General features: G+C 41.3%; 1 protein-coding gene across 1 annotated transcript in view; it reads right to left on the bottom strand.

Moving 5' to 3' along the window:
* PLD5 (phospholipase D family member 5) overlaps window positions 1–22,583 on the bottom strand; it is a 198,300-nt gene extending 175,717 nt beyond the window's left edge. The window contains exon 1 of the mRNA XM_069484645.1: window positions 22,395–22,583. Coding sequence (XP_069340746.1) covers window positions 22,395–22,583 — 189 coding nt within the window. The remainder of the gene's footprint in view (window positions 1–22,394) is intronic.
* Between the last annotated feature and the right edge of the window lie 995 nt (window positions 22,584–23,578).

Here is a 23,578-nt window from a genome sequence, read left to right as displayed (position 1 = left end):
CAAACTGAATTTTGTCTCTTACCTCGAGAAGCAGAAACTAAATCTCTCCATTATCTAATTTACAGGGCCCTCTCCCACCTCTCCCAGCAGATGCTCAACAAATGCCTGTTTGCCAGCACCTAGTACGCACCAGCCCAGCAGGGAGGGCTGGTTATACTAACACCACTTCCTCCAGTTGGAAGTCCATTGATATTAATACACTTTTTTTTTTATTTTCCGGGCAGAGAAAAGGAAAATGTCTAGCAGAACTGGATTCCAAACAAGTTCATGAATGAAAACAGCAGTGAAGACACAAGCTAGCTATGAACAGTATCCCAGGGAGAAACACAGGCAAAGACATAGCAATTATTCTAAAATTAGAGAGGAAATAATATGTTCAATGTTACTGAGATGTTATTTCTATTTTAGAATGTCTTTAACATAATTTTGTTACAGATATATTAGTGTTCAAGGAAAACTGCTGAATGAATATGTGGGTGAGGAATAAAAATGGAGAAAAAATGGGGATGTTAATAAGAAGAGACAAGACTTAGGAGCACAGAATGTGATTAGCTTGATTTCCAGTCTCCCACAATCACTGGTTAAAAATCAAATACAAACTCATCTGGGGTTAGGCTACTCGTGGCACAGAGAACACTGATTTAAAGCAACAATGTTCTGATTATCCATTCAAACATTAGAGACTACCAAACTGCCAAATACGTCATTTATAATCAGACCCCTATGGAAACTTAATATGTTATTATAAAATGCAGATGAAATAGTAACAGGAGGTCCTAATCTTCCACGTTTTGTCATGTTTGATGTTTAATTATATAGTTGTAATACCCCCATTAATTTTTGGCATCAAATTAGTGTCATGTAAATAAGAAATTATTACCAGTACTGACATTCAAATGTTCTCTTTTGTTTTTGCAATTATCACTGGCAGAGAAAGCATTTTTTTCCTTAATGTTTCTATTGTACAACCATGGACATTTCTCAGACCGCAAAAATATCTGAGAACAGTGGATTATGTTCCAACCAGAAAAATGTTTGCAATGGGGAAAAAAATCAGAGAACTAAAATAAGCTTAATTCTCTTTTAAACTGCATAAGGAAGATAAAGCCAGAAAAAAAAAGAAAAAAGAAAAAAACCTGTCTTGCTTGAATTTTTGCTCTCCTAAGATGGAAAGCAGCTTTGAAAAAATAATGCTCCATGCAGTTACTCTTGAAAAAGTCAGTTTCGACTTCAGTAGGCACAGATTGACACCCCTTTCAATAATTTTTTTAACTGGAGGTTTTTGCTATTTAATGTCATATAAGGTAAGGATTTAATAGCTTCTACTGCCGCATTATCAAACATCACTTGATTATGTTCCTACTGGCAGTTTTTTAAAAAGCATTTCTGGATGGATTAGCTTTCTTTTCACTTCATCAGACTTTGCAAGATTGTTTCCATACGAGGACTAAGTGAAATGGTGGTTTAAAAATTACCAATATTGTCATTTACAATTCTTTTTCATTTTTCCCCTCCATGCACATAACACACACAACAAAATAATTTATAAGACTGTTTTTAGGTATATCTAAAGAATCCCAGAATGCTAGAACAGTCCTTAAAAGATTGTGGTATAGATTTCTAAGCATACCCCAGTATCTGCTCTCTCAAAACACCCTTGGATGTTAGCCCATCCCATGGCTGCCCAGGGTACGGATTACATGTGTCAGCCTCCCTTGCAGCTAGGGGTGGCACGGGACTAAGTTTTAGACAACAGGATGGGTGGGAATGTGATGGTGCAACTTCTAGAATATGTTCTAAAGGGGAGGACGGATACCCCTTCCCGCCTTTCCTCCATCCTGCAGCTGGGAAAGTGGACTGGACTCTGAGAGAGAGAACCACACACTACAGAGGCCAGAGCAGACAGCTAGAAGGGGTCCTAGTTGCCTACGTCTGGATTTTCATGTAAGACAGAAATGAAGTTCTACCTTCCTGCCAGAGCAGACAGCTGGAAGGGGTCCCAGGAGACTGTGGACACTTTACACAAGCCCATGAGTTTCCTACGTCTGGATTTTCACGTAAGAGACAAATGAAGTTCTATCCTCCTAAACCACCATTTTGAGAACTCTGTTACATGCAACCAAGGCTATATCTAACGCATAAAGATGTCACAGATGAAGAACCCAAGCCGGGATGAAAACCTAGAACCTACTAGTCCCCCCCAAATCCAGTGTTCTTTCAACTCTACCAGATAATCTTACCAGATATTGTTGTTATACATTTAAAAACTATGAATACGGTCTTATTATTTTACTATAGTCCAAATAGACCTCATTCTTTCTTGCTTATATTCTTGCTAATAAAGGAGAATATGACCTCTAGGAGGCAAAACACCTGCCTAAAAAGATCTTTCTCTCCTTCTAAATTTTCTTTATGTATGGGCCACATCCTTTGTGTATATGTAGTGGGGTGGGGACAGGGGGATGAAATGCAGACGGCAATACAATGGAGACTCAGCCATCCCATACTGCAGGCCTGTGTCTGAACACCCATTCTCTGCATTACAGCTGTTTAACTTCCCTAAGCCACTGTATTCTAGTGATGCTAAAGAGACCTTCATCTTCCCTCACACTATTGCTGCAGAAATTAATTGAGATAACTAAAAATGGACCTAGCATTGTACCTGGCACATAAGAACTGCTCAATAAATACAGCTGTTTGCTTTCTTTCATGTTTTTGCATATTTATTCATTCAAGAACTATTTATAAAGTACCTACATACTATGTGTCAGGCACTATGCCAACCACTGACGAAGGACGTAAGCAAGTCAAAAAAAAGATGACTGCCCTCCTGCAGCTTTCTTGGTAGATGGCAAAAAATGCAGTAGTAGCAGAGGAAAGGCAGTTTCAAAGAATAAGATTTTTTTTTAATTTTTAAATTTCTTTTCATAGGATGAATTAACGCCTTTTGCAACAATTTGGATGGAACTGGAGACCATTATCCTGAGTGAAGTATCTAAAGAATGGAAAAACAAACACCACATGTACTCGCTATTAAATTGCAACTGACCAATGAGCACACGTGCACAGAGGGAAGTAAAACTCAGTGGAAATCAAGCAGGGAGGAGTTGGAGATGGGTGAAAACCTACCTAATAGGTGCAATGAACGCTATTTGGGTGTTCTCAAGCATTACAAAATTCTGTGACAAAAGCGATCCATGTAACCAAAAACATTTGTGGCCCCTTAATATTTTGAAATTAAAAAGAAATGTACAAAAATAAATAAATAAATTTCTTTTCATGAGGCAATGCATGCTGATTGTAGAGTTTTTACAAAATATAGATAAGCAAAAGTAGAGAATGAAAGTTATTCCTAATCCCACTAATCAGAAATAATTACTGTTAATATTTTGGAATATATCTTCCTTATCTTTCATTCTATCTCTGTGATACACATTCCTCTATTATAAACATAAAGGTTACAGAAAATATACAAAATATATTATAAATTGCCTTTTGTAAACTTCTTTTCTCACTTGAAATTCATGAAAAAAAAATGTATGTCACTACCATTTCAATTGCTGTATAGTATTCCTTTGCCTGGATGTACCAGAATTTATTTAACAGTCCCTATTTTGGGATATTTATTTTTTCTATTAAAATTAACACTGAATGATACTTTCATAGAGAGACTTTCCTAATTGCCCACAACTAAATAGCTCCCACTCCCCACAATTGTTCCTTGCTTCATTTTTCTTCACTGGATTTAAAATTTTAAAATTATACCATACGTGTTTTGGTTTAGTGCTTATTTTCCCACCAGAATCAAAGCCTAACACAACCACTGACTTTGTCTTCTTCAATGGAGAACCTCCAAAGTCAAGAACTCTGCCTGGCCTAGAGCAGATGTCAATAACTACTTATTGAATCAATGAATGAAAGAGTAAATGTCGTGATGAGCATTCTCAAAAGAAATATTTATGCCTATAAAACAACTGTCTTAAAATGAATTCATTTTTAAAAATCTGGGTCAAGGGTATTAACACTGTTAACTCTTTTGATGTGTGTTGCCAAAATATTAATATTAGACAAAAAGGTTTTTATAATTTACCCTCTCCAAAAGAGAAAGAGTTCGTTTCTCTGCATCCTCACCAGTATTTGGTAGTATCATCTTTAAAACATTAAAAGTTTTACTATTCTTTTAATCTTCATCTATTTGATTGTTAATAAAATGAACCTTTTCATGTATTTATTGCTCATTAATATTGGAGAGAAGATAATTAAGGGAAAAGTTTGGAAATAGTTGCTTCTTTGTTCAGGCTTAATATGTGACAAGTAAGTTCCATCAAGAAACAAAAATGAACAGAAAGAATACTTATTGCAGCAAAGGATTTAACCAAGTAGATTTAGTGTTATGAAGAATTTGGCACCACTTGAGTTTTTGAAAATTATTTAAAAATTATATATTTTAAACTTCTATCTAAATTCATGTATATGCATATATGAGATAATATTCCAGAAAAATTTACATCAAAATATAAACAGTGCTTCTCTCTAGACTGTAAGATTATGGATAATTTTTTATGTTTTTCTCACCATTAATCTGTATTTTCTAAAAGTAACATGTGTTATTTAAGTATTTAAAAATAACACAAATTATAAAATATAAAATCACTTACCTGGGATCTGTGATTTAATACTATTTAGGGCTTCTTTAATTTTATTAAAATAGATTTAGAAGTACCCACTCCAATGTTTTATGGTTGTGGTTCAAGGTTTATTTCTGAAAGAAAATGGTATATTTTGCATCCAAATCTGAAACTGTTTAGGTATATTTTCACAGCTAGCCCATGTATAAGACCATCTTGCTATCCTAATTGTACAAATCACAAACTCACTTCCAGAACTCCAGAGGTAAAATGCTAGTCCAGACAGAAGCAAGTTTTCATTACTAAAGTGGAACAAAGAATTTCTCCCTTATTTGGAACGGGTGAGGCAGTGTATTAAATATTTACAGATAGATGCTCCTTAAATTTAAAGGCTGGGACCGGAGTTGAGTTAGGAGGAAAAGGGTCACATAAGCTCTTCTAATTGATGCTTTGTAGATTAAAGGATAAACAAACAAAATCTAATAAAATAGTTTAGAGGAAAAATTGGAGATCACCAGATGCTACAGTGTAATGGTAAACAAACAACATGCGCTCTAGAACCAGACTTCCTTGTTCCAAATCCTGCTGTATAATCTGTATAAGTTATTTAACTTCTCCTGTGTCTCAGTTTCCCTATTTGCCAAATGGAGATAATAGTAGCTACTTCTAAGGATACTCACTAGGATTAGATTCAGTAAATTATAGCTAATAATAGTTTCATAGAGAAGAAATATAGAATGATATTTATGAGCCCAGCTTTGAGTTGATGATCTGTGTGACTCAGGTCAAATTACTTAAACTCATTATGTTTCAACTTCTAATCAGCAAAACAGGTATAATAAAATATTCTCTATGGTGTTATAAGAATTAAAGGAAATATTTTAGGTTGGCGCAAAAGTAATTGCAGCTTCAGCATTGTTGAAATTTGTTGGTTGATACTGGAATACATTCTTAAATGAATGCTGTTATGTTATACATAATTTTAATGCACATTTCTTGCTTTATGCTTTTTTGCTAATGACTTGTTACTTGCTGTTTATTTTATATTTATTTTAGACTACGGAAATCATGTTAGACAAAAGCAAATTCGAGGGATTTTCTTATTCAAGTTCAAAATGGGTCGTAAAGCAGCAGAGACAACTCACAACATCAACAACGCGTTTGGCCCGGGAACTGCTAACGAACGTACAGTGCAGTGGCAGTTCAGGAAGTTTTGCAAAGGAGACAAGAGCCTTGAAGATGAGGATCGCAGTGACGGCCATCGGAAGTTGACAATGACCAATTGAGAGCAATCATCAAAGCTGATCCTCTTATAACTCCATGAGAAGTTGCCGAAGAACTCAGGGCCGACCATTCTATGGGTCATTCGGCATTTGAAGCAAATTGGAAAGGTGAAAAAGCTCCATAAGTGGCTGCCTCATGAGCTGACCGAAAATTTAAAAAAATCTATTTTGAAGTGTTGTCTTCTCTTATTGTACACAACAACAAACCATTTCTCAATCCATTGTGACGTGCAACGAAAAATGGATTTTATACAACAACCAGTGACAATCAGCTCAGTGGCTGGACTGATAAGAAGCTCCAAAGCACTTCCCAAAGCCAAACTTGCACCAAGAAATGGTCACGGTCACTATTTGTTGGTCTGCTGTCGGCCTGATCCACCACAGCTGTCTGAATCCTGGCAAAACCATTCCATCTGAGAAGTCTGCTCAGCAAATCCATGAGATGCACCCAAAACTGCAATGCCTGCAGCTGGCATTGGTCAATACAAAGGGCCCAATTCTTCTCCATGACAACGCCCCACCGCACGTTGCACAACCAATGCTTCAAAAGTCGAATGAACTGGGCTACAACGAAGTTTTGCCTCATCCACCATATTCACCTGACCTCTTGCCAACCGGCTACCACTTCTTCAAACCACTTCTTCAAGCATCTCAACAACTTTTTGCAGTGAAAACACTTCCACAACTGGGAGGATGCAGAAAATGCTTTCCAAGAGTTCGTCAAATTCTGAAGCATGGATATTCACGCTACAGGAATAAACAAACTTGTTTCTCATTGGCAAAAATGTGTTGATTGTTATGTTCCTATTTTGATTAATACAGGTGTGTTTGAGCCTAGTTATAATGATTTAAAATTCAGTTTGAAACTGCAATTACTTTTGCACCAACCTAATAATAAAGAGCCTGGCACGTCATACATGTTAAGTAAGTATAACTGACATGTTTGCAGCCCTGGATTCAACCTTTACTGTTCTATGTCTGGCTCTCTGCCTCAGGAGGCTGATCCGTGTGGACTGTATCCTTGAAATCCCCTGACCTATGGCTTTCAGCTGGGTTCAGCCAGTAGGGAACCAGCAAAAGACCAGAGGGAGAGAAGGAGTGAAGTTAGGATATTTATTCTTCCAGCTCCCTTCTTATGAGGTTTTAATCTGGCTGTGCCTCTAAAAAAGAAAGTAAATGCTCTTAAAGCAGCTGGATTTACATAAATCTCTCTCCTTTTGAGGTTCATTAAGCACTGTCTCTCTCTCAGAACTAGAGATAGTAACAATGTCAACTTCTCTTGGTTCTTAACGCTATATCTTATGGTCCTTCGTGGAACCAATGCAGTGCAGACAGCTCAAAATATCAACGAAGTGTTTGGGAAGGATGTGGCTGATGAATTCACAGTACGTCGATGGTTTGAGAAGTTCCATTCTGGTGATTTTAATCTTGAACATAAGCCACATGGGTGACCTGAGAACAAGGTAGGTAATGATGAGCTAAAAGCTGTAGTGGAAGCGAATCCATCTCAACCTACGTGTGAATTAGCAGCATCTTGAATAAAAATGAAGTGCCGAAACACAGTCTAAAACCGAATATTCATCCAGAAAAGCTAATGGTGTCTGTTTGGTGGTCCAGCACTGGTATTATCCACTACAGCTTCATGAAACCTGGTCAATCAATTACAGCGGATGCCTACTGCAACCAACTGGATGAAATGATGAGGATGCTTGTGATTAATTAAGCAGCCAAGTTTGGTCAACAGAGACAGGCCAATCCTCTTGCAAAACAATGCTCGACCATGCACAAACAACACTGCTCAAACTATAGAGGCTGAACTTGGAAACTCTGTCATCCACCGTATTCACCAGACCTTGCATCAACCGGCTACCACTTCTTCCAGGCTTTGGACCTTTCCTTTGCAAAGAAAAATATTCATTTCTCAATGAGCTGTGGAAAACAACTTTTGTGATTTCCTTGCCACTGGCTCTCCAGTCTTCTTCCCTGCTGGCATAAACATGCCATCGTTAAGATGGCAATACTGTGTCAATAATTTAGGTACTGCTTCTTCTTGGAGATATAATAAACTACTTTTTTTTGTTGTTGTTGTTGAGACAGAGTCTCACTTTGTTGCCCAGGCTAGAGTGAGTGCCGTGGCGTCAGCTTAGCTCACAGCAACCTCAGACTCCTCGGCTTAAGCGATCCTACTGCCTCAGCCTCCCGAGTAGCTGGGACTACAGGCATGTGCCACCATGCCCGGCTAATTTTTTCTATATAGATTTTTAGTTGACCATATAATGTCTTTCTATTTTTTTAGTAGAGACGGGGTCTCGCTCAGGCTGGTCTCGAACTCCTGACCTTGAGCGATCCACCCGCCTCGGCCTCCCAGAGTGCTAGGATTACAGGCGTGAGCCACCGCGCCCGGCCAATAAACTACATTTTTTATTCAAAATTGGACAATTCATATTTAATGACCTAATACTTCTAACTCCTACATCTCTGTCCACTATGCAGATGTCCCCCTGAATTTCAGACATACACCTAACTCTACTGGACATCTCCATCCTGATATCTCACAAGAAACTCAAACCCAACATACTCAAAATATAATTCATTGTCTTTCCCCACAAACTCTGTGCTTGCCCCTCGGTTTGCAATGTTGGTGGCCACCACCTAGGATGTTACTCAAGAGGAAACTGAGTGACCCAGGACTCGTCCCCTTGATCACTCTCCATATCTAATCAGTAGCCAAGCACACATATTTCCCCTTTTCTGGAATTCATGTAACAGATATTTTTAACAGACTCTTGTTTACATGGAAGAGTAACAGAAGAGAATGATATAATCAAATACCTATTCTGATTAAGTTACCGAGAGTGCTAATTTTCAAATAATTAGAGTATACCAAAACATACAATACAAACATAAGGATAAGATAATCTTTCTTATACTTTTTTATTATTTAAGGAAAGTCTGAGCAAAATTATAAATAATCAGTTAAGTCATACTTAACTACATGTTTCTGGGTGCTTACGTGAGTACATGTGCATGTATGTGTGTGTGAGCATGAATGCATGAGTGTGTGCATGTGTGTGTGTCTCCTGACTTCTGCAAATAAATTGGAGAAGTCAATTTGTTGGATGGAGAAGAGATAAAGAAGGTATACGAAAAAGGGCTATGTGGGGGGTGGGGGGGAGAGGGGTCTGACTTCCCACCCAATAACCACTCCCCGCCACTCCCTTCCACCATCTTTATTAAGAAGAGGCTCCCAGTTTTGATGAGTTATGAGCAGTCCTGTGCTTCAATGAAGTCCAGATGGCTCCAGCCTCAAGAAGGGACATTTTCCATTTCCCTTGTCAGCAACCGGTTTAGGAATAGCCACGTGGAATTCTCTGGCCAATAAGGATGAGTGCAATGGGAAAGAGCTTTTCAGAAACATTTTGCTGCTCTTAAAAAGATCCATAAGGTCAAGTGCTCCATTCTGGCCCTTGAATTATTATTATTTTTTAATGAGGATATGGTGCCTGGAACTGTTGGTGGCATTTTATCACCTGGGATTGAAGCTAGAAGCTGGGGATGCAGAGAGGAAAGATGGAAGGAACCCGGGGACCTTGACCATGCTGTTGAGCTGCTGCACTAACCAACCCTTCAAGTTTTTTATGTGAGATAAATCCCCTTACTATTTAAGACATTCTGACTTGGTTATTCTCTTAGTTAGGGCTGAACTCATCGTAAGTGATAAAGACTAAGCATGAGTGCTTTCTAGTTTTCCTTTTGTTTTGTTTTAATATTACAAAGTACATGTTTATCCTTTCTTCTCTCATAAAAAGAAAGCTACAGGAAATAATTTTATGTATTAATATTTTTTCCCTTTTGGATATAAAACAAACAGAAGTTAGATGCACCAAGGAAAGTAGGAGAAAAAGCTCCAACTGACATAAAGAAAAAGGTCAAAGAAATAGCATGTTTAAGTGTCTTTCAAAATGTATTGTTTTCATCGCTCTAGTCCTTAAGAGTTTTGTCAAAAGCAGTTAGTTGATTTGTCTTCAATTGACTTAATGCTGGGACTTTTCAAAGTAAAAAAAAAATGGACAAATATGAGTGTCAACTACTATCATTCAAGGTCCTACTAAATTACAACATATCTGAGATTCCAACGTGTAGGACTCTGCAATCCACTGGGCCAACTTAGGAGTCATAATTCTTGAATAAAGCCAGGAAGGTTATGCAATTCATTTTCAAACTAAACAAACTGAATCTTTAATCACAGGGCAATTATCAGCAAGCTGTTCTTTTGCAATTACTGCTTCCATCCATGGAAGTATTTATTATACTGTGACATCTAAAAATAAATTCTAAAGTCTCCCCAAAACAAATCTGTACCTTAAGTTTACTTCTTAGCATAGGTGTTTATTCATCTCCACTTCAGAAACTTATATCTCTAAAAAATCCATTTCAAATATTTAGGGAAAAAGTGATTTCTGCCTAGGTGAAACATGATTTTCCCCATAGACTTTTTTTTAAAACTAATTAATTATTCTGATTTTTTAAATTTTCATATAAATCACAACTCTTCTAAAATACAGAGTAATATACATGATTTAAAATTTGGAACATTAACATTAATGTGAAATTAAACTAGTGGTATGCAGCTGTTCCCCCTAAAAGACAATAGAGTGAATCAATACTTTTCAGTCTATTTTCAAAGAGGATAGAACAATGAGGAAATGAGTATATCTGTAACAGAAATGTTTAATTAGACCCCAGAATGAGATTCCTAAATAAGGATGCATTTCTTTTTTTTAATTACTGACAAATTATAATTGTGTATATTTATGGAGTGCACTCCCATGTTTATTGCAGCATTATTTACAATAACCAAGTTATGGAATCAATGTAAATACCCTTCAACCCATAAATGAATAAAGAAAATATGGATGCATTTCTAAGGAAGACTGTGATGGGTACATTTTCTTCCTAAGTTTGTAAACTAAAAATAAAATCCTAAATCTCTCCTCCCCACTGACTGAATGGATCCCCTCTTAGCCCAAGGGGACCCCAGAAAAACCCTAAAACTGAATTCCATGAACTGAAAAAAAAATCCTAAGCCCCCTACAGACTGAATATACCCCCTCTTGGCCAAAGGGGACCTCAGAAAAACCTTAAAACTGAGTTCCTGGCCATGAAGCAAAGAAGGTTGGACACCCCTGGGACAATAAGATACTAAATTATTAACAGGACCTAAGGCCATGCAGGGCAAAGGTTAAAATTACCTGTAGGCCACCAATTACTTAACAGATCCCTTGAGTCCAGTGTACATCCGGTGGCTTGTCTGTGATTAAAAAACTTCCATCTTAACTTAAAACAGTCCAAGGCTTTAGACAAAAGCTGTATTTATTTAACCAATGACAAATCAAAGAATCTCTGAATCTACCCATAACCTGAAAGCTCCCCTCTCCTTGAGAGGCCCTGCCTTTTCAGGCCAAACCAATTTACACTTTCCATGCACTGATTTATGACTTTGCATGTAATTCCTGTCCCCATGAATGTATAAAATCAAACTCTAACCTGGCCTCCTTGGGCACCTTTTCTAGGACTTCTTGATGCCATGTACTGGGGGCCAGTAGTCACACACATTCTGCTCAGAATAAACCTTTTAATTTATTGTACAGAGTTTAGGGTTTTTTTTCCATTAACAATTCCCAGCCATTGCAACAGAGGTAAAGTTCAGAAAAAGGGCAAGGAAATGTTTTATGTGTTGTCCCTTTAAAACCGCCCACCCTTTTTGGAAATTAAAACCTGTATTCCTTCACTGGGGCCAGTAATCAACGGGGCAGGAAAATGTCCTTTGCTATTTGTTTTCTAGTGTCCTAAACCACAGGAGATGGACCAACAGAATTGTCCAGAGAAAGGTCACGAGATCATCTTCACCAGAGATAAGGTGACATAAACCACCAATTATAGTTAAACAACAATAGCCTGAAGCCACAACATGTGACACTGGTCCTGTAGACCCAAGCCCAACTGCCGAAACCTCCCCTTTAAAAAACCCTGTAATTCTGCTCAAAGACAGGATGGTGATCTTTTAAGACATTAGGCTGCCGCCTTCTTCATTTGCAGGCAAATTAATAAACTTCTCTTTCCTTTTCCTCAAACCACTTATCCTTGTTCTTCGTTCTCACTGATTCTGCCTCGTGGACAAGTATTGAACTTTTGGTAACACCATGACAGAAAGGGAGATCAGACATACCTTGTTATGCCCCCTCCCTTTGGGAGTTGACATAACAGTAACGTTAAAATAGAAAACATGAGACTGGCAAAACAGATTCTTTTTGGCAATAAGATAACAAATTAGAAACAAGACCTAAGGCCACACAAGGCCAGGGTTAAGCTGCATCCTATAATCCATAAAATCTAGTTCAACAGGTCTCTGTTTTTGCTGGCATGGTATCACATGGTATGTTAGCTTGGGCATTTCCTCCTACTGACTCCATCGTTTTAGACAGAGCTTAACTCTCTCAACCAACTGCAGCTAAAGAATATCTAAATCTGCCTATGACTCGTAAGCCCTGTTTCAAGATATTCTGCCTTTTCGGGCTGAACCAATGTATACCTTCCATGTATTATTGATTTATGTCTTTGCCTGTATCTCTTGCCTCCCTGAAACGTATAAAAACAAACTGTAATCTGATCGCCTAGGAACCACTTACTCAAGGTTTTTTGGGCTTGCGCATCCTTGGACCACAGTCATTCATACCGGCTCAGAATAAACCTCTTTAAATTATTTTACAGAGTTTGGGTTTTCCATTAACATGTTTATGATTTTTTTTGTATCCCACAGAGATCATGGCAAGGTCCTGCCACATCATCTCATTGGAGCTTAAGGTTCCATATAATGGACCAGAGAAAGGGAGATCCACCCTCTGCACTGTGAATTAAAACCAGCATGGTCAGACCTCAAGATGAAAGACAAGGGCAGACCTCAAGTTGCCCCAGGAGCTCGGAGGTGATGGAGGTGGGTATTCTCTCCATAATTATACTGCTAAATCACGTCCACATCCACAGACCGACTGGCCTGCTGGGAAAACATTACCTTCCTCCTCCTCTGCCCCCAGCACCTCTAAGCAGAATGATGGTGTAATAAAAGCAGTGCAAACACAAGTGTAGGAATCTAAAATGAAAAGTAGTAAAAAGGCTGGAATAAAAAACGATAAGTGAAAAACAAATAGATAAAACACTTGCCAGAGACAGTATAAAAGTTACCATTTTTTTTTTCCTCAAGAATCTATGAGAAATGCTGTTACCATTCATATAAAAGTAGTAAAGTTCTGGTACACCTTAGAATCATTTCCTAAACAACTAATACATGGCAAGTACCTACATATAAAATTTGAATGCTAGGAGGAACCTCTGGAAGTCCAATGCTTTCTTTGGAAAGTTAATAATCCTCTACTCCCTCATTATATATATGATAAACCAGCTGTAATTAAGCAGAGCCCATATATATATATATATATATATATATCTTAGTTATCTATATCTAGAAATTGAATCTAAATAATATGTTATCTATTCTCTGAGAACAATTGGACTATGATACTCTCACTTTACTGAACCATCCACGTGTGCTGCCAATGAAGACTTAACTCAAGGAAAAAGACAGAGGCACAAGAGGTTCAGGATTGAGTCCAGGCAGACTCTGTGAAATTTATACATACTAGGGAAGGGCCAAGGGCTGGAGATTGAGGAATAATGAGCTTCCCAGGAAGGAATTTATCCTAAAAGGGAGAGTAAGTAATCAGGGTATGCACTAGGCACTGGAGGGGAGGGACACTTGTGAGAAAGATACATTTCCCATCTCTCAATTCCCTCAAAGCTTTGCCTCCATAAAGTAATAGGGTGCTAGGAAAAGGGAGCCCAGTTACAATAAAGCTGGTTTCCACAGAAAAATCTCAGCGGCACTAGACACAATCAGTACTACTTTGAAATGAAGAGGTCAGTGTGGAGAACAGTATTGGATGGGAAGAGATTCTGTCCAATTCAGCAGAGTGGCTTTAGTGCACGGGCACAGTTCAACTTCAAAGCTGTCAGACTCAGCAACAGTCCCGGCGTCACCATCTGCAATCGCCTCTGACTGCAGCAGAAAAGCATCACAGGACCAAAGGCGATCACAGCAGGAGCCACCACCCTCAGCAGTGGCACGGGTCACGCCAAGGGTGAGAGGTGGCCCCAGCAGCTTTGCAGGCAGCAGGAAGCACCATCTTTGGCAAGGGCACTATTTCCCAGACACGAGAGTCTATCTCTGGACTTACCCAGTCAGTTAAGCTACTTAGGAGAGTTATCTTTAGCTAAACTAATATGTAGAAATTATTTTGATCCCTGATCACCACAAATTTTAAAACAAACAAAAAAAAAATTTGTTTTTGCTTAAGAAAATCTGCAAGAACAGCAGACCTTTGGCATTTAGGGCTTTAATATGTTTGGTCTAAATTTTTCATAAGCAGCCCTGAAATTCAACTTAATGTAGTAATTTGTGAATTTTTGAGACACAAATCTGAACCAGGGGTGTTGTGCAGAAGTGACTGAGGCCAGGTGGCCAACCACACGTCTACATTTCAGCACAGGCTTGCTGAAACTCCCAATTCTGCTTAGGAAAGTATTACACTCGGAAGACCCTGCCTTGTTAGAATGACAGTCCTTTCACTATAGCAACAGTGACAGTGAATAAAATGTTAAATTATCTGTGTGATTGTCTATACCTTGTTAATAACTACCCTGAGCTATGGAATTAAATGTTAATGCAAGGATAAATCCATTCACCTAATATTCTACTGAAACTGGACAACAAATCTTGGAATTAAAGCTGGCAAGGATTATATTAAGTCCCTTTCTGCTTTGAACAAGTCCATGGACTAAAACAACACAATCTCAGGAGTAACTAGAAATCTACTCAGTTCATAATAGAAAGGAAATGTTTCTCCGGATTAATGGCACAAACAGCAACTCAACAAATTATCCTAAAGCCCATTTATCTTGTAGTGTTTTAGTGTGGAAACATGCAAACAAGAGATTCGGAATAGGTGCTAGGATGGGTACTGTCCTACTCATTTTAATGGGAATTAAATATAAGGAATGGTCAGAAGAGTTATTATTCTCTCTCCATGAAAGAGGTTAAAATTTTCTTTTAAGTCATTTTCTCAATAAAGACTTTTCTTAATCCATTTTTTTCAGTGTTGACCAGCAATTCTATTCAAATAGCTTTTCACCTATAGCATGTTTCTAAACTAAAGAACTGTATGTTTATTCTCGCAAAATCTTTGTTAGGTGACCAAATGGAAATGATTAATATCACTTGAAACACCTAATCTGAAGCCCAGAGACTTTTTAATTGCCATGTTGGTGAGCTCTTCACCATGCTCCGTTCCCTTGAAACACATCCTCCCCTTCTTAAAAACAGGAAAAAAATAAAAGACTACATTAAGGAAAAACGTTTACCATGCCCAGCAGCTCATCTATGTCTGCAAACTTTTTTTCCCTGGATATGTTCTCTTTAACACTCACATTCTGCCAACGTATATCATCAACTTTCTTTCCTTGATCTCAATACTCATTCTATGACAGTTATTCTGAAACCAATACAAAATTAAGTAAACTTATGTATCCAAATGGGGAAAAGTAGCCTAATAAAATAAGAAAGGCGACCGTATAAAAGCCATAGAGGGCAAACACCTGCCTCTTTTGAATGCCTCCCCTACGCTGCTCATTACTGACGTTCTGTCAATACTAATGCCAGCCATCAGGTGCTGTGTTGCACCTGCTCCACGAGGCCCCTGAGCACCTGCCCTTCTTTCTTCCACCTTTACACTCAGAGAATATTTGGCCTTCCAATTCATCTGTAGTCCCAGCTACCTAAGAGGCTGAATCAGGAGGGTCACTTCAGCCCAGAAGTTCAAAGTTGCAGTGAGCTATGATCACGCAAGCCTGGGCAACAGAACAAGACTCTCTCTCGTTAAAAAAAAAGAGTGTACTTAGTTGAGACTAAAAATGAACCATCCTTTTCAATATACTTATGAGAAAACATCTTTAAGAACACGTCTAAGCGACACAGGAGCCCATCTAAAAGACCTTCTAACGGCCAAAGCAGGAACAACTTGAAGAACAAAATAAATAACACAGAATTGGATTACACATGCAGTATAAGATATATATCCAAGAGTTTTACTGACACAAAGAAAGGATTGAACAAACAGATATTAGGGGAGAAGAGACAAATCTTATGAAGAATTACAAATAATAAATGCAGCTACTCCCCAGTCCAAGAGCTGTTGAATGTGGGGGTGTGGGACTGAGGAAATGGTGTCCCAGAAGTTGAAAGATTCATCAGATTTCTTGATCTTTAGAGCTAAAATAGAAGAACTAAAAACTGTTATATAGGTTTAAATCTGAGATGGATACAGAAGTCTGTAAAGAGAAGTAAAAACTTTTAGAGAAACTAGCCAGAAATTGGTACGTGACTACTATATGGAAGAAAAGAAGAAAACGAAATCTTAAGTCCAATAATCTTCACCTTCTCAAATTAAATACATTAAATATGGTATGTCACTGACTATGGTTATGTTACAAAGAAACCAGATTCTTCAAAACAAAGTGCAATGTCAACCCACAGTGACAGAAGTCCATTTACTATAGTTAAATATACGTTAATGGTAGTAGTGCCGAGTACAATAATGGACATGACAAAGATCCATTAGAAGACACAAAACACCTAAACTTTAATTTCTTTTTTTTTTTTTTTTTTTTTTTTTTTTTTTTTGAGACAGAGTCTCACTCTGTTGCCCAGGCTAGAGTGAGTGCCGTGGTGTCAGCCTAGCTCACAGCAACCTCAAACTCCTGAGCTCAAGGGATCCTCCTGTCTCAGCCTCCCAAGTAGCTGGGACTACAGGCATGCACCACCATGCCCGGCTAATTTTTTCTATATATATTTTTAGCTGTCCATATAATTTCTTTCTATTTTTAGTAGAGATGGGGTCTCGCTCTTGCTCAGGCTGGTCTCGAACTCCTGAGCTCAAACGATCCGCCCACCTCGGCCTCCCAGAGTGCTGGGATTACAGGCGTGAGCCACCGCGCCCGGCCAACTTTCATTTCTTGACTGATGAGTTAGAGAAGGAGAGAATCCTGCCTCAGCCCAGAGCTTCTCTGTTTTGTACATCTAAAATCACAGGAAATCATCCTGGTAAATATTAATGTTCTTAAGCATTTGCTGGACTGTTTGTTTATTTGTTTGATTTTCAATAGAACATTTTAAAGATTCATTGCCTTGGGTTGAACTTTGTCTTTCAGCGCTTTACTGATCTGCTCTGTGGGGTACAGCACTTCCGTGGATCTGCTCTGTGGGACAAAAATGGCATCGCACAATATGAGCCCAGACCACTGTGACCAAGTTTGCTCCAATCCATTTATTCTTTGCTCATCATGTGAATAATTTATTCCAGGAGGCAACTGTGTTCATGGCATTTATTTACTATTCACTGGTAATGTAAACTCTATTTAAATACGTGAAAATTCACACTTAGAGGAAATGATTTTTTTTTTTTTCTGAAACTCTATTCCCTGGGCTAGAGTGCAGTGGCATCATCATAGCTCACTGAACCCTCAAACTCTTGGCTCAAGGGATCCTCCTGCCTCAGCCTCCTGAGTAGCTCAGACTACAAAAATGCACCACTACGCCCGGCTGATTTTTGTGTTTTTAGAGATAGGGTCTCACTATGTTGCTCAGGCTGGTCTCAAACTCCTGGGCTCAAGTGATCCTCCCACCTCGGACTCCCAAAGTGCTAGGATTACAGGCGTGAGCCACTGCACCCATCTAAAATGATCTTTTCTTTTTCTTTTTTTTTTAATGTGAGGCACTTACTAAATAAACCAAGATACCATGGCTCACTACAAGTGTGAACATTAAGGATCCTTCTTTTATTCTTTACTAATTCTCTCTTTTGCCTTCTCTTTCCATTTTTAAATAGGGTTTCTGAGCCAAATGAAACACTGCTTGACTTAATTCCACCATCACAAGCTGGGCAGGGAAACAGTTTGGAGACGGGGCAAGGAGAGCCGGTCTCTGCTGCGGGGGCGGGGGACCAGCTCAGAGTGAGAACCAGGAGAGTAAGCCTCAGAATGGCCAGAAAGGGAGCAAGCCAGGGAGAGTCAGGACCCCAGAGGATGGAGTGGAAGCCCGGCAAAGAAACAGAATAACAGGCCCAAGATGGTGAGCTGGCCTTGCTGGCCAAAGTGCCCATATGCTTTGGGTCCAGGACTGTAATGCAGGCAGGCTGATCGCAAACGTGAAGTCTGGAAGCTCTCTGGGGGGAGTGGGACGCCTCAGCCAGAGAGCCAGGCAGCACCTGAGAAGTGTGATTACACCCCTCCATACAGTGTTGAGAATTTATTGACAACATAGGCCAAACACTGCACCAAGTGCTTTATGTGCTGTGGTCCTAGTGGGGGCTCGTCTTGAATGTTCTCTTTCTCTTCCTTCTGGGTCCTGGTTGGTTCACCCTTCCTCACCTCCTCTGAGGCAAGCCATGGCCAGGATCCTTTCTTTAGCCAATAATCATGAGTCATATGGATGTATCATTTCTGGGTAGAAGCACTGAGAGCCATTACATGATTCTCCAACCTTCCTTTAGCTGCCCTGGCAATCATGAAAACAAGTATCAAGACAGATCTTCCATCAGGCAGGACAACTAAGATGAGGAGAGCCCTCAGCCAACCAGCACAGAGGGAGATGTGAGGGAAAGGCACATTTTTGTGGTGTTGAGCCCCTGATGTTTAGGGACCACTCCTGCAGTACAGACACGGATTGTCTTGCTTCGTCATGGCAAACCTGCAACTTCTTTAAGGAGGAATGTGGATGTACACCTTGGTGACTGTGAGCCCTTTGCCTAAAGTCACAGAGTTAATAAGAAATGGAGTCAAAGTCTAAACCCAGGTCTGCCTAACCAGAGCCCTACTCTTACCCACACTTTGGCAAGAGCCAATTTAATAAGTAGGAGAGAAAATAAGGCATCCTCGTCTCCATAAATAGCACCAGGAAACATCAACACAGCACAACTGGCATAAAACCAAGCAACTGAGCAGAGCAAGCCCTGCATTTCTCCCCCGTTAAAAATGAAAAAGTTCAAAAAGAGCAGATAGCACTAAAGAACATCAGTCTAACATACTCTATTAAATGGTTACCCGCCCCCCACCCCCCTCCTGCAAAGTGATCCAGCCGCAGGGAGGGCTGTGAAAGCAGGGGTGAATTGGGGAGGTGGGGGAGTGGCTCCTTGCTCCTCTTGCTTTGGCTAAACAATAATCCTTTACTTTTACCTTATACCTAAATATAAGATCCTGCAGAGAATAAAACTTCCATTGTTTCCCAAGCCTATTGGCTTCCAAAAGCCCTAGGCCTTATGAGGCAGAATAGGAAGCTAAAGATTCCAAGAACGAAGAGCTTTATTTGTAGCTAGTAAGACAATATTCTGTTTGTGCCCAGCAATTTCACTTTTTCACGAAATTTCCAAGTGTAGTGCAAAGTCCAGAATCACAGTACAAAACACAACTTCCTTGTAGCTTCTAATCATGATTTTGAAATGGGGAAAAATTCCCTACATACATATATTCCTTATTAAGCATTCATCTTAAGTATCAACCAACCAGTGATAGGAATCAAATTGAAAGACTGATTGAAAGTATTCCAATCATCAATCAATTCATGTCACTTTTCTCTTGTCCAACCTTGGGATTAGTACAGTAGCCCTTAAACTAGAAAAGAGGAGATAAATTATTCTCCCTTTTAGCAAAATGGGTGGAAATATATTCTTTAGCTGTCCATTTTACAATGTGTTATTGACTTTCAGATTAATTCATCCCTCTGAAGTCTGGACAGAGTTCACACACTGCCACACTTCATTTCAGGGAATTCCGTTATTGTGATGACCAAATGCATGTGTCATTTGAAGTCATAACTTATTTATTACCTTAATACTTAGATTGGCTTTTAAAGCACCAGCAAAATAACTGAGTAGGCTGTTTTCAGGCATACGATCTCCATCATAATTATTAATTCATTTTTTCAACATAATAAAAACGGTAGTCATCCATTTGATTAGACAGATCGGAAGGGTGTTTTTAAACTACATCACCTTTGAATTTCATATGACACACTCATCCTAATACCTGTGACATTTGAACTAGAAGGTACCACATGTGTTCAGAATGTTGTCTCTAACGAAGTCAACATTACATTTTCATGCTTTCTGTAGCAATGATATACCAGGTTCCATTGGTCGTAGGTTTTTAAAATCTCAAACACCGAATTAGAAATTAACATCAAACTACCCGAAACATCACAGTGTATGCAACACGTCACATATAATCACCCAGTGCTTGAATTCAAATAAAATTTACATTTTTATACTAATTTAATTTTTCATAGCACTTTCATAAATATTAATTCACTAGAAATATTTGTGAATGTTCCAAAAGCAAGAGAATAGCACCAAAAAATTCACTTGAAGCAAAGTCCCCTTTCTAATCGAAAGAATGTATGGAGGAAAATATCAGAACAGAATATACATCTCTCATGAAATGTAGTTGAGAAAGCAAAACAAGTGCTATGCCACACTGATTTACATAACAAATGAGGTGATTGATTTTTTTTTCTTTTTAATAAATGCAGTGCTCTCTTTTGGAGTACCTGAGTGAAGAAGAAAGCATAGATGCTCACATGCTCTCAAACAACCAGATCTTCCTTTCCTTGAGCTCCAACCCTCAGGAGAGTCTGAGCGTCCTACACTCATGCAGAAAGGTGATGCTGCCACAGCCCACATGGTATGACTTGATACTTTCAATGAAAATCCAAGAGTGAGGAAGCATTTAAGTATAATGCGTGCAGGGTTGGTGACTCAAGAAGACATAGTCACAGAAGGTTGCACTATTGATTTTCAGTAAGAGAATAATGGAAATAGATCAGCTAAAAGCACAAGCTATAAATGAACACACATTCAGAGTACAACTAAAATGAAGATATGTTCTATCATCATTCTAAGGCTAGACCATTTTCCCCGGTACTAAAATCAGCATCAAGGGCCAAACTACAGGAAGATGCTATTTGCCTCCGTTAAACTAATTAACACCACCCAGTCCCTTCGCTAATTCTGGAGTGTGCATTTGCACACTGTTGCCTTTCAAACAACTTGCCATCCTAGAAATTTCCTTCAATTGTTTCCATGGTCTTAAGGATGTAACAATGTAACGGCTCTCTACACACAAGACAGGGCCTGTTACCCAACTCAAAGCTTTATATTAGAGCTTTTAATGATTCCAACAGGCCCTCAGAAAAAAAGGTGTAGATCTTCCTTTCAGATCGTAATAGAGAAACACCCCTTCGCATGCTTCCTCCTGGGAAGCCTATTGGCGCTGCAAAGCCCAGGGGTAGCTCTTGGGGGACAGATGGGGCTCAGGATGGGGCAGTGGTTAGAGATGTCTGAGTTCCAGGAGTTCTCGGTCTTATCTTCTTTTTATCATCATTGGAGTCCTGACCCAAATACAAGGAAACCTCCACATTTCACTAACAGACTCGATTTGGATTCTGCAGCTCCGCGGGAAGAAACAGCATCTTCTCCTTAGCTAGTTGTGCTGCACTCTTGAGATAATTCTCCTAGTTTAATTTTAACATTTGGTTAAGAAGGCGCTGATGGGTCAGATTTGAAACTGTGGATCCACTAAACGCCTTTTTAGAAGGGCTTTTTCCTTTCAGAATGGCAAGCCTTAGTGGCTCGACCCCAGAGCCAAAAACACTTTGCGTGAAGCCCACACTTACTGGAAGTGTAGGTTTCCGCTCGCGGCTCCCACCCTGCAGACTGGCAGGTTCCCGGGGAGCCAGAGATCGTTCTTTAGCCTTTCTCCTTGCAACGCTCAAATCTCTCCCTAGTTGGGCTCAAGTAGAGAGGATTGCCAACTGCGCATCCCAGCGGACACTCTGCAGAAAACTCTAATGGCTTGTGCACCGGCCCAGGCCGGGTTGCCAGAGGCGCCAACTTTATGGATGCGTTAATTTTTTAGTTTCTGGGCTGAGTAAAATAGCCCTCAAAGATCCAGGCAAACGCCCCTCTAAAGCCCACTACTGTGCAACGCCTGGTTGCTCTAAGCCACGCTTGTGGCGCTCGCACTTCTCGCTCACCCCGCACAGGCACCCCAAGAACAGTGCAAATGAACCCCGCAGGGTGACGCCGGTGGAGAGGTGCGGGTGAGCAGGGGCCAGGCGGTGCCTGAAAGAGAACCTCCCCTCCCCTCTCCTCCCCTCCGCCCGGTCGTTAAAGCAAGAAAGTGCAGCAGAAGAAGCCCCCTGGTCGATGGAGGCCGCGGATGCCTGCCTGGACCCCGCAGCCCGCGCGCTCCTGTCACCACCGCGGGCAGGGTGCGTGCGGCAGGTGCCCGGCCGAGGCCCCGGGGAGCGAGCCGCCCTTACATGCTCTAGCTTGTCTTTCCTCCGGAGCCAGACGCTGGCGCTGTAGTCCTGCTGCTTGACGCTGCTGTAGAAGTTCGCGCCCACTCGGGTCAGGCTCGGCGCGGGCTCCTTGGGGCGGCTTTTGAGCCTCATCTGCTCGAAGCCCTCGTGGGGGGAGGCTGAGAGCCACTCGTGCTGCCGGATCTCCATCCTGACATGACCAGGCGGCGGCCGGCGCGCAGCGGGCTCGGGATGGGCGCGCGGGAGGCCGAGCGGGAGCCGGAGCCGGAGGAGCCAGCGGGAGCGGGGAGCGCGCAGCCCGGCGGGAGGGGGCGTACGCGGGAGCAGAGGCGCCGAAGGAGGGAGGGCGGCGTCGGGGCTGGGGGAGGGGGAGTGGGGACCGATGGGGAAGAGGACAGGAGGGAAACAGGGAGGGACGGGAGCCTGTTCCAGGGAGGCTGAAGTGCCCGGTGCGTCGCCCGGCTGCTGCGGTCCCGGGCAGGCGCTCCGATCGTCGGCTCCCTGCGGCACCGACTGGGACCCGGGCCGGCTCCCGGGCAGGCGGGCGGCGGGCGGCGGCGGCGCGGGTGGGGTGCGGTGGGAGGGGCCGCCGCTCGCCAGCCAGCCCGCGCCCGCAGGTTGGTGCAGTGAGGAGCCGCCGCCGCCCCGCGCGCCCTGCCCGGGCCGGGCCGGGTGGCTCCCGCTGCGGAGCGCCTTTCTCCAAGCCCGCTACACCTCTCCTTCACCCATCATTACTGGAAAGCCAAGGAGCAAGTGGAGAAGGGAGCGCCGTCTCCACGCCTCCATCCTCCCGCTTGCTGAGCCGGGACTGCTCAGGAGCCAGGCGCTCAGAACCCGCCTCCGCCCCACCCCCACTCGCCCCCGCACCCCGCCGCCGCCTCGCTGGTGCTTTACACTCCTCATTCCCAAAGTTCTGCTAACTTCGCACCTCGAGAGTCCATTCGTCCCACCCCAAGGGATTTAGAGCAGAGGATGCCCAGCGCCCCCCCCCCCCCCCCGAAAATGGCCAGGAGGACATGTGTTCTCTTGAGCCTTGCACGGTACTTTCACCCGAGGGTGCAGCGATGCAACTGCGCCTGGAGGCAGTAGCTCAGCAGCAGGCTGGCTGCACCCGCTGCGCCAGCCCCCGAGTCCACAGGGAACAAGGCTCCCAGAGCCCGCACACCCCGCCCCCCTCCCATCCT

The sequence above is a fragment of the Eulemur rufifrons genome, chromosome 11 (assembly GCF_041146395.1).
Source record: "Eulemur rufifrons isolate Redbay chromosome 11, OSU_ERuf_1, whole genome shotgun sequence".
In the NCBI taxonomy this organism is placed as follows: domain Eukaryota; kingdom Metazoa; phylum Chordata; class Mammalia; order Primates; family Lemuridae; genus Eulemur; species Eulemur rufifrons.
The sequence above is the reverse complement of the archived record's forward strand: the minus strand, read 5'-3'. Positions and strand labels throughout refer to the sequence as shown.